This window comes from Monopterus albus, unplaced genomic scaffold (assembly GCF_001952655.1).
Source record: "Monopterus albus unplaced genomic scaffold, M_albus_1.0 scaffold127.1, whole genome shotgun sequence".
Lineage (NCBI taxonomy): Eukaryota > Metazoa > Chordata > Actinopteri > Synbranchiformes > Synbranchidae > Monopterus > Monopterus albus.
The window spans coordinates 2,047,778-2,059,920 of record NW_018128007.1 but is presented as its reverse complement, the minus strand read 5'-3'; the positions used below and the strand labels follow the sequence as shown (position 1 = coordinate 2,059,920).

Here is a 12,143-nt window from a genome sequence, read left to right as displayed (position 1 = left end):
TGTTTCTCCACTGCAGCTTTCCTTTCCCGAACACACTCAATTACATCACACCCCACAAAATAAAAATAAAGCTGACAAATTTAATAGACTGTCAAATTAAGGGGCAACAGCAGTTTCTATTCACATTTTAATGAGAAAGAAATCATGACTTACTGCTAAATCTATTGTTGCTATTTATATGGCCTGGCCTTTTGTGAATAAACACAGTTTTGCCACCACTACTTTTGACTTTATTTTAAAAGACTTTCCTCGGAAGGTTCCCTCGGACGCTGCCGAATTGACGCCGGCCGTCGCACTGGTGACCACTGCTGGGGAGGAGGTCAATCCAGTCTGCGGGACTTCTCCGCCTGTCTGCTGACGACGTGATTGATTAACATCACCAACGCCCCTACAGTGCAAATATACGGGAAATGAACGGAAGAGCCGCAGTTTTTCGTTAAGTTAGTTCGGCCGTCGTGATTTGGGAGATTAACGTGACCAGTTCTAGCTATTTGATGTGCAGCATCTCCTGTGTACGTTAGCTGCTTTTTAAAGAATTTACCGTCTGGCTAGCTATCACACGGTTGGACTCATACTACGTAGACTTCGACTGTTTTACTCCCGTCCACCCGAAAAATGGCAACCCAGATTGATAAGGAGGCTTGCAGAGAGGCTTACAACAAAGTCAGAGACGACAACACGGATACCAGTTGGTGAGTGTGCCGACAGGGTTACTGTCCATACTCGGTTGAAGTGACTACTGCATATTGTCACGTCAATTTGCAAAGGCTGACCTGCTATTCATAAAATGTAGGACCTCGTCTGAATACTCATTCGCCAACCTTTTCTTCGGCAACTATATAAATCCACCAAGCAGTCTTATATTTCGATCTAAACTCGGTTAATATTTCCAATTCATAGCCCGTTACCGCCCAACGAGCCGTCTTGTGGGTAGAGAGCAGTGCTAAAATGAGTAGCGGACCTTTTATAAACGTTTACATTTTACTTAAATAAGTACGGTGTCACTAACTGGACGCATGCCGAATTCACGATGGGCTCTCAAAGCCATAGAAAGTGTAATGAGCTATGTTTTATTCCACATTTGGTTTGGCAGTTAGGCAAAGAAACTTTAAATTGCTCCATATTTATAAGTAGTTCGGGCTGGAATTTCAAACCCAGATTCCACCGCCTGTGCTTATAACAGTAGTGACAAAAAGTAGCAGCTTTCAGTGTCCTGGCCCTCTGGACTAGCTGATCTGTATTCTGGCTGTTGGCACACACTGCACAGTTATCTGGCCCAGCGGGGCACAAGTAATTTCCTTTGTCCTGTATTCAGAGAGGATAACGTTAGAACAGTGACGCTGACACAGCTGCCTGTGCCCGTGCTTCTTGGGCTTTTTTGCATTGTTTCAGTCTGCAAAATGAATCTGATGTGTATGTACTGCACTGTAATGCCACTCCTGTGAATCGGCAGATCATGAGACTGGATAATGCTTGGAGTAATAATACACCGTGTGTTCTGTATCTTCCAGGGCTGCATTTAAATATGAGGGCTCCATGATTGTGCCTGCAGGAACAGGGACTGACTATGAGGAGTTCAAGGGGATGTGCACAGGTAAATAGAATACCCTACCTTATCTGAAATGTGTATGTAATATACAGGTGCAACTCCTCTCCCTGCTGCTGACGTGTGTGTGTGTGTGTGTGTGTGTGTGTGTGTGTTCACTCAGTCTCCAGGCAAGTTAAACAGCCTATATGCCACACAGCTAGACTTGGTAGGACTTTGCGTTACGCTGTATACATTGCATAATCTGTTCTATAATCTGCTGTATGTTTTTTTTCGTGGTGAAACATTTACGGTCAGCCTTTAGGTGGTGGAGTTCTTCTAAACTTGTTCTCCAACTTGTTGGCGTTCGAGCGACTTTGCCTGTCACTACCAGTAATACCTCTGAATGCTCCTACAAAAGCATCTACACATATATGAATGGAATAAGGATATAGTTGTAAATGTTTGATGGTTTTTATGCGCTTTTTAAAATGAATGCTTGCAGTGTATTGGCAGGACAGCACAGTAGTAGTATGTCTCTGCATTGAAAGCTGCTGTCAGGTAATTATTCCCTGTGAGCAAAAATAACTGTGGGCTGGATGTAGAAAGATGATCTCAAACTCTGAGCTGAGTACCCCTCTTCCTGTGTCCTCTGGTGTAAAGATGTTGGGTGTGGCTGTTTCTGATTCTCATTGTCTTTACAGCTCATAGGCCTCACGGCTGTACCCTTTTATGGTTTTTAAACTGACCGTAGCTCACATTCCTATGTTGAAGTAACTCATTTCTCACTGTGCTTTACAACAGCTCAGCTGGTGAGTTTGCATTGGCTGCTGTTCAGAGACAACACACACATTATGGGCTTTCTTTTCCTCATTAAGCAGGGGCGAAACCCTTCAGACGGTAGGAGGCGCTGTTGTAGACCAACTGCCTCCAGACGCTTAGACGAGGAGGAGCCCTTTTGAATAATGATATTTGTAACTTATCTACATAGCTTCAGGAAGTAAAACCAGATGGTTTCTGGTGTGTACAACTTGAATCGCTGCAAGAAGGTATTGCATCTAACACAAGTTGCCCCAGGATCTTTAAACCTAATTGCTACTGAAAAAATGTAAGAACAACCAATATGTAGCTAAGTCAGTGTCATTAATTATTAATTGCAGCTAAAGGGAAACTTAGTCCTGATAATCCCTGATGCTAAGTTGCTTCTCAGGTTTTAACTCTTCCCAGTAGATTAGTTTTAGCTACACACAGTGGCTCTAGAGATGGAAGTGTCAGTCAGTCTCCTAACACTTATGTCCAGAATGAAATTGAAACTAATTTTGAAGGGGTTTCCCAGACTTTTGGGCAGGCATTCTTTGTCCTCAGAGGATGAATCCTATTGAGTTAGATGATCCCATCGTTAGCATCATCAGCAGGTCAGAGTTCTACCTATCCAGTGAGTGGAACAGATATTATTTATAGTTGCCAGAGGACAAATCCTATTGACTTTTTATCTAGTGCCACCTTGATGTTGCCATTTTTGATTGGGACAAATTAAATTGCCATGAAATTCAGTTTGGATCTTCAAGATTCCCAGAGGATGGATCCTAAAGACTTAATACTCTGCATATTGTTTATGCAGCACCAGCAGTACATCATACTTTACACTTACCCTATGAAATGCAGTAACAGTTACTCAGTGGATTGACACAAACTGGTTTCAGACCTTCGTGGTTCCCAGATGATGTAGGCTCTTACTGGGAATTTACATTGGAGACGAGATGTTCAGTGTCTTTGCAGTCAGAGCAGCTGTCTGTCTGTCAGCAGGACAGTGGCCAGAGACGGTCTTCACCAGGGTGACCGTCTGCAGAGGGCGGGACAGGGTTAAGATCAGAGTTACAAGAAGACGCCTGATCAGTGATAACACATACCACTGAAAGGTTTGCAACAGTAAATAGCTGCAGGTTTGTGTGATATTTTTTAAACAGCTGTCTGTGGATGATATGCTTCATTAAATGCAGCAGAGTGGTAAAGACCTATAGTGTGAAATAAACAGGGAGCAGGGAGGTGAAAATCCTGGCCTGATGGTGGCCCTGGGGAAAAGAGCCATGGGTTATCCAAACAGTAGAAGTCATCCTCTGGGGGTCCACAAATATCTCCAGTGTTGGTTGTAGGGACATTGCTACTCAAGGATAGCACTACATATAAAAGAAATGTGTCACAAGATCAGTAGGGCTCATTCCAGGACTGAAACGATTCCTCGGGAAACTCAGTTAACTTGATTACTATAAATGATCAATACAAAATCTTGGCACTAAAGCTTCATTTAGTCCATATCACTTGTATGTGGTTCGCTGTGTTATGAATGAATGATTATAGTGTCTACACATATATTACAAAACAAAGGAAAAGAAAGTGAGAAGTGAAGAACATTGTACTCTGCTGTAAAACTGAACTAGTCTAACACAACAGCACAACTTCACTGCACCGGTATCTCAGCAGAAAGCATCCAGCCCACTGAGTGGACGCAACAGAAGCTGATAATGTTAACGTTGGCCTTTATCATAAATCAACATGACTGTATTTTAATCACGGCTAGATGTAATGACCAGTTAAGAACCTAAATCAGTACAGTGAGTAGTTAACTCAAGAAAATTATCACAGAAAACACTGCTGCAGTCAGTTTGTGAAACCCTGAGTTTTATTCACATTATTATTGTAATTATTATGACCCACATCATTCTCCTAAGGACAAACAGACTTACTTTTGCCATTCTTGTATATTGAACTTTCAGTTTCAGACATCCAGTGTGCCATTTGTGATACCCAGAATAAACATTCTGCATGCAGATGTTTACAGATGTGTTGTGGATATAAGCAAAAATGAATTAAAATAATGATTAGAAGAATTGGACTGTGTCTAAAATGTGAACATTCCTGTTACAGATATCCAGAAGGAGCATTCAGGATATCAAGAATTGTGAATATCTAAAAGTGATACCTAATACACATCACCGTCCTAGGAAAAATGATGTTATGGATATTTGAAATGTTCTTTTTGACTATGAAGAACTGACTTACAGATATCTACAATATATCTGGGCTGGCTAATGGATATTAAGACGGCTCACCACACATGCACACACACTCTTACTCCCCTGACAGTGATGCGGTGTAGGTTTCTTTAAAACCCGGAATATAACATGGCTATAAATGTATGGACTGAGTTTAATTCTGATAGATATTAATGTTTGCAATTTAATCAATAAAAATGTTCATTTATCTACAGAGGAAATGAATCGGTTTATTTTCTCTGTTGAATATTGACTTAATAAAACAACTGTTTCTCATCCCATTACTTGATTAATCAATGTCATAATCAGGAAAATATTTGATTATTAAAATAATTGATAACTGGTTCTTTCTTGACTGGCATCGCCATCCTCAGTTTTTGTCTCGGCTGTTAGTAGAGATGAAAACGAGACCAAATTTGGACTTGGTTAACCTTTCAGTAACACCACCCCTCACCAAATCCTTCTGCCGCCGTCCATGGGAGGCGGCTCCAGTTTCCAGGTTGTGTGGCAGAAGGACTAGGTGTCGGCTGAGGGGAAGTTACACACTGGCGCCGCCCACCAGCCTTTGCCGTACTGAAACAAAATCCATTCATGGAGACCACTGTCTCTCCAATCAAAGTCTTTCTTGCTGTCTCATCATCGTTGGAGTTTCAACGCCGTCATCTCTGCAGCAGCTGACTCAGTTCCGCAGTGGCTTCTCACACAGTGGCATGCAAGGAAGAAGGTGTATTGATTAACAAATAACTATAAATCACTACTGTGCAAATGATGGGTGATTCCCCTGGAGTATCACAGGAGTGACTCGGTTCAATTAGGTGACTGTGCATGTGTGTGTGCACACATTGCATCCAGGCAAAGTGTCGAAGTGAGTAACTGTCCTGCATGGACACGCTGACAAGACAGTGGCTGCTCCCATTAATGTGCATCTGGTCTGGTCTGAGAACAGTGCTGCTGAGCCTCCGCCTGGAGAAACCGCTTCAGTAGGTGCATAAAGATAACACAGCTCACACTATAAAAGCCCCTAATGCAGTTTTGTAAATTCTAGCTGTGGACTTCTCATGGGGGTTTCCACTCAGCTTATGAAGACAGTCGTATACAGTTTTCTTAAGCTTGAGAAAATAACCTTGTTGACGTCACGAGAGTTATTTCTGCTTGGTCTTTCCAACAGTAATCCTGCATTACAGTTTGGGGCATGGGGTTTGATAGATGTGAACGCTTACCAGGTCCAGTAGGGAGAGTCTGGGGAAAGATGATGCTGAGCTGTATTGTATGAAATAACAGGATGCTTTTGGATCTTGACTAGAAATCAGGTTTACTCTGCCTCCACTGATATGATTGGGACCATTCTCTCTTTTAAATCAGTCTCTGGAATGCAGAGCAGTTTTGCAAAAGAGCAACACAGGATGGCTGGTGTCCCTGCAGTAAAGTAAAAGGGCAACTTGTGTTTTCTGTGGCTCTGGAGGAGCTTTTTCAAGTGACCATGGAGAGGACTTTGTAACAGAAAGCCTGGATTACAAACTGCAAATGTGGAGTTTGCAATACGCAGGACATTTACTAGGCAGGGAGGTTCTAAAGAAAGATTGAGCTGCATTCTGGGAAATGTAGGATCCAGAGTTTCAGACAAAGTCAGGATATCTGCTTTTTTAAGTCTGACTTATGTAAATACTAAATCATTGCTGTGGTTTTCATCTGAGCAGTAAAGTGTCATAAAACAGGTGATAGGGCGATGTCTTCAGATTGTTTGTTTGTTTTGTCTGACCAGCGATCCAAAACCCGGAAGCTGTGTAAAGTCAACAAGATGCTACGGTTTGACAATCAGGAACAAATGAATGTTTGGTATTCTTTCCTGATGAATGACTGCCCGATCGACAAAATTAATCTACGCTCTTAAACTATTTAGTTACATTGAATCATTTCAAAATATTTTACTTGTAATTTTATACATGTATCTTAAGTTTGAACAGACTGAGAACGAATGTTTTCTGTTACTTCTGCTGCACAGGGTGTGCTAATGTTTCATAGACTGGCTGGTGTGTGATGCTGTTGTCATCCCTGCTGTAGCTCCACTTGTATAGTTCTTAAATCAGTCTTGAATTCATTTACACAGAGATTGTGTGTGTTGCTAACCCAGTGAGATGGAAACATACTGATCTCTCTGGCAGTAGCGGGAACGCTCTGATGAGGACTTGAGGATGTCTAGGGCTGCAGCTCATAGTTCACTGCTGTGCCAGAAGACAGAGAAAAAACAACCCAGGTACATTTGTTAGACAAAGTGGTTAGGGAAATAGGTGTGAAATGCATAAAAGAATGGCAGTGGTCAAATGACCTGTCCAGCGTTTTCACATGGAGATCTGTGAAACAAACTGTGACTGATTCTGTTTACTTAATGTACAAACTGGTAGCTATCATTTCTCTGCTTACTGTTTCATTCCATATGGGGGGTGGCTGTGGCTCATGAGGTAGGGCAGTCGTCTCCTGACCAGCAAGTTGGTGGTTCGACTCCCGGTCTCCCCGCATGCCTAAGTGTCCCTGAGCAAGACACTGAACCCCGAATTGCTCCTGGTGGCTTGACTAGCGCCGGTGCATGGCAGCTTGTCGTCATCAGTGTGTGAATGTTGTGTGTGAATGGGTGAATGGTGTATCATCTCTGTAAAGCGCTTTGGCCAGCGCAACACACTGTGAGAAAGCGCTATATAAAATACAGTCCATTTACCATTTACCATATCCACACCTTTAACCAAGTCCAGTCAAGACTCTAGAGCGAGTCCAGTTACCCTGCCTTAGCCCTTACAGGTAAATCATAATGTTATAATTTGGAAAATGATTACTGCAAAGCCTTGTGACCTAAGTGGGTCCCAGGTTTAACCCAGAAATCATCTATTGCTCTAGTTATCTCCCCCACCACAGTGCTTTTGATTGATACTCACAAATGCCAGTGATGCTTACTGAGAGGAGTATAATGAAGTTAAATTCTGGGTTACTGGGGTCTTCTGTGTTTGAACAGTGTTTTAACACAACGTGTCTGGCATACTCATTTTTGTTAACACTATCTCGTGAAAATAGCTTCCACAGCAGTCAGTATTCGTTAGTAAGACAGAAGCATGTGTTCTGCCTGCCAAATATGGTGGCTATTAGTGGATATGATTTCAAGTGCTGTACCTCATTAGAGGGCTCTTTGGACTTATCAGATATCATTATCCATGGGTAGATACACCCTGTGTACTACCACTTACTTTTTTTACACGACTGCCTGGCTCTCTCAGAAGGAAAGAATTAAAATGGTGAATCTACTGAATTTTATATCAGGATTTGAATACCAAAATATGTTTTTCAACCATCTTGGGAAAACCAACTTTAGTGACAATAAGGTAAAAATATGCTACAGCACATATATAGCAGTGGATATTTAATAGTCTACTACTAGTGAAGGCTAAAGGGATCCTAGTGGTTACTGTAGTTTAGTATTGAAGATATCTAAGTTTTGCCATTGTTGTGTTAACCATTTGATATATCTAATACCAATGTATGCATAACACTTACTGTATGCCCTTATACCATGCAAGGCATATAGAGGTCATTACTGGAAAGTTGGCTTTCCCCTCTTCCACGGGTCCACTACCTTATTGACGTGTGACCCTTTATAGCCAAGCGCTGTCTACTTGTGACCCCTCTTCACAAGTTGCAAATATCTGTGAGTAGTTCACCCTAAAGAGCAATGTTCCTTGTTAATAAGGTTCCATTTCAATTCGACCAAGAGGCAAAAAAGCAGCAGTAATGTTGTTTCTTGTCAGCCTGCTATTATGGATTCAGACATTATCTGTAGAGCAGCATCTCTGCGTGTATGTGTGTGTGTGTGTGTGTGTGTGTGTGTGTGTGTGTGTGTGTGTGTGTGTGTGTGTGTGTGTGTACGTACATACATACATATATATAAAATTTATTTGTGAGGACTCTTATTGCCCTAATGCATTATTGCCCCTTACCCTAACCACAACCATCACTACTAAAAGTCTAACCCCAGCTCTCATTTTAATTTAAACCATGAATTAACCTTCACAGGATAAGTACAGTGTCCTCACTATGTAGAAATTCCCTCACAATTTTAGTACTGAACTCACAAAACCACTGTATGTACACACACAGAAAGTGTAGTTTTGCAGCTCATTACATATGTGTATCTTGAGTGGTCATACTGAACTGGAACTGCTGCACTATTTCACTGTGCCTCCTTTATAAAGAGCATCTGTGACTATCAGTTCTACCTCACTGATGAAAAGCATCTTGTCTAAGAGATATGTAGCATTTTTGATTTTAAAGGTGCAACTTGTGGCCTTTTTCTGCCAGTAGACAGAGGAGTAGAACATGATGTTGTATCACTTTACAGGAGGTCAGTCAATACCGACCCGGTGTAGCAACAGTCTGAGATAGTGATTTATAGCAGTTTGTGTGAGTCAGCCCCTGATCAAACGAGAGTTTTGTGTGTGTGTCTTCTGCTAGGGTGTGTTGAAATGTATAACATTTTAAAATGTCAGCTTTAAGCAGCTTCAGTCTGTTTATTTAGTCTTACATAGTCTCTTTCATCTCTTCCCTCAGATGATGCTCGTCTGTTTGGCTTTCTCCGGATCACTACTGGAGATGCCATGAGCAAACGAGCCAAGTTCACCTTCATCACTTGGATTGGTGAAGACGTCAGCGGGCTGCAGCGTGCCAAGATCAGCACAGACAAGACGCTGGTCAAAGAGATTGTGCAGGTCAGAGGCTCTGTGACGCTGCCTGTATGGAGGAAGTAGAAATTACAGTAAAAGTTATTATGAGAGTGGAAGCGAATGAGGCTGTAGTGGGGAAACTGAGTGGTTACAGAGGAGGTATGGCCACAGGAGACTGGATGGAACACATGGTGGACAAAATAAACGGAGTTAAAAGCAAGCAAAATGTATTTATATAGCGCCTTTCTCAACCTACATTACAAGGTGCTTTACAGTAAAACATTAAAAAATAATAACAATAAATAAAACCAGATAAAACAAATCAGATGTATAATGTAAGGGTGGAAATGGAAAGGGCCCAAATATACAAGATTTGAAATACAAATGTACTCATCAATATTTTTATATAGTTAAATTCATTTTTATTTGTATAGCACTGAATCACAACAAAAATCATCTCAAGGCATTTTGCATAGTAGGATAAAGACCTTACAGTGTTGTAGAGAAAAACAAACCCCCTTAAAAAACACTTAGCACTAGTTTGAAGGAAAAACTCCCTTTAAAGGAAGAAACCTCTGACAGACCCCGGCGGTGGGTGGCCTTCTGCTTCGACCTGTTGGGGTGAGTGGATAGAGGAGAGAGAAAAGAACAGAATCAAACAACAAACAAACACTGGGTTGATGTGGCCAGTGACTGCTCATCAGAGACGTAGAGCTTCCAGGGCAACCTGTGGAAAGAGAGAGAGAGAGAGAGAGAGAGGACACTACTGGAAAGAGGAGACACAAAGTTAGTGACGGGTAGTGGTTGCATATAGATGGATCGAGAGGAGAGCATCATGGGGCCCCCCAGCAGCCTAGGCCTATAGCAGCATAACTAAGGGAAGGCTCAGGGTCACCTGATCCAGCCCTAACTATAGGCTTTATCAAAAAGGAAAGTCTTAAGTCTAATCTTAAAGGTAGAGAGGGTGTCCGCCTCCTGAACTGAGACTCCTGAATCCTCAAACTAATTATTCTTGTGCAAGTGGTCACATAACTGCTTAGCAACAGCTTTTTCAAGGATTTTAGAAATAAACAGCAGATTAGATATCATTCTATAGTTAACTAGGACACCTGGGTGAAGAGTAGGCTTTTTGAGTAGAGGTTTAATTACTGCAACTTTAAAAGCCTGTGGAACATAACCTGTTAATAGAGAGAGGTTAATCAGATTTAGTATGGATGTGTTGATTAGGGGAAAGACGTCTTTCAGCATCCCGGTCAGGATGGGGTCCAGGAGACATGTTGATGATTTAGATGAAGCAATTGTTGAGGTCAACTCAGAGAGATCTATGGGAGAGAAGTAGTCCAAGTATAAATGAGGTCTCACAGATGTTTCTAAAGCCATTGTAGTTGATGACACATCCGTGAGAGCTGTGGGAAGGATCTGATTTTTTTTTTCTTCTAATAGTTAAGATTGCATTTGTAAATAAACTCATGAAGTCATTATTACTGGGATTTAAGGGAATACTATGCCCTACAGAGCTATGACTATTAGCCTGGCTACATTGCTGAAAAGTAATCAGGTTTTCTTCTTTTCCTTTATTAATGATGAATAATATGCAGTTCTGACATTACAGAGTGCTTTTTATTTGTTATTAAACTTCTGTATCTTTCTAGGCTAGGCATTCTTCTAAATTGGAAGAACCCCAATTCCTTTCCAGCTTGTGTGGTGGTAGCTTTAAGGTTAAGTTCATTTATACCACAGCTTTCATACACAATGGAGGCTCAAGATGCCTCACATACACTGTGAGAGCATAGATAAAATCATACAATGTTAACATCAAAAAAGATAATAGAAATAATGTAAAAACAACAAATACTGACACAGTCTCACAAACACATATACCCATACCCCACCCACATGTAGCAAACAATTAAAAACAAGCAAATTCATAGTCACAGGAAAAGAGAAATGTTTTAAGCCTCTTTTTAAAAGTATTGATTTTGGTGATTGAACAGGTCATATGGCAATTTCCAGATAGTGGGACCTAAGTAGGCACCTTCTCAAGACCTTAAATTTAATTTTGGCACAGTTAAGAAATGACTGATTGTTACCTAAGGGGTCTAGAAAGTCTCTAAGGTGCAGATTTGTGACTAGTACCATTGAGCATTGAGTGGTACATTTGCTGCCTTTAGTATCCAAAACTGTCAAGTACAGGTATTGATTGCTTGGTTAGATCCTGTAAGGCAGGACATGAAACAGTGATGGACTGTGGAGTTTGTCATATTTGTAAGGAAAAATTATTTTATACAGTGCCTTGCGAAAGTATTCAGCCCCCTTGAACTTTGCGACCTTTTGCCACATTTCAGGCTTCAAACATAAAGATATAAAAACTGTAATTTTTTGTGAAGAATCAACAACAAGTGGGACACAATCATGAAGTGGAACGAAATTTATTGGATATTTCAAACTTTTTTAACAAATAAAAAACTGAAAAATTGGGCTGCACGCCCAATTTTTCAGTTTTTTATTTGTTAAAAAAGTTTGACATATCCAATAAATTTCGTTCCACTTCATGATTGTGTCCCACTTGTTGTTGATTCTTCACAAAAAATTACAGTTTTATATCTTTATGTTTGAAGCCTGAAATGTGGCAAAAGGTCGCAAAGTTCAAGGGGGCCGAATACTTTCGCAAGGCACTGTATGTTGATTTGCTGTACTTCAAATCTTTTGATAAGGTATGGTTTTGCTGGAAAACAAAAGTGTAGAAAAAAAATCAACTGGACTAGGCTTTTAGGTCGAAGACGTTTCACCTCTCATCCAAGGGGCTTCATCAGTTCTTGAAATGCCTTCGCCCTAAAAACCTAGTCCAGTTGATTTTTCTAA

At 41.0% G+C, this 12,143-nt stretch overlaps 1 protein-coding gene across 1 annotated transcript in view; it reads left to right on the top strand.

Annotated features, from left to right (window-relative positions):
• Nucleotides 1-219: 219 nt before the first annotated feature.
• cotl1 (coactosin-like F-actin binding protein 1) overlaps nucleotides 220-12,143 on the top strand; it is a 14,126-nt gene continuing 2,202 nt past the window's right edge. The window contains exons 1-3 of the mRNA XM_020612666.1: nucleotides 220-692; nucleotides 1,512-1,594; nucleotides 9,169-9,326. Coding sequence (XP_020468322.1) covers nucleotides 616-692; nucleotides 1,512-1,594; nucleotides 9,169-9,326 — 318 coding nt within the window. The 5' untranslated portion in view covers nucleotides 220-615. The remainder of the gene's footprint in view (nucleotides 693-1,511; nucleotides 1,595-9,168; nucleotides 9,327-12,143) is intronic.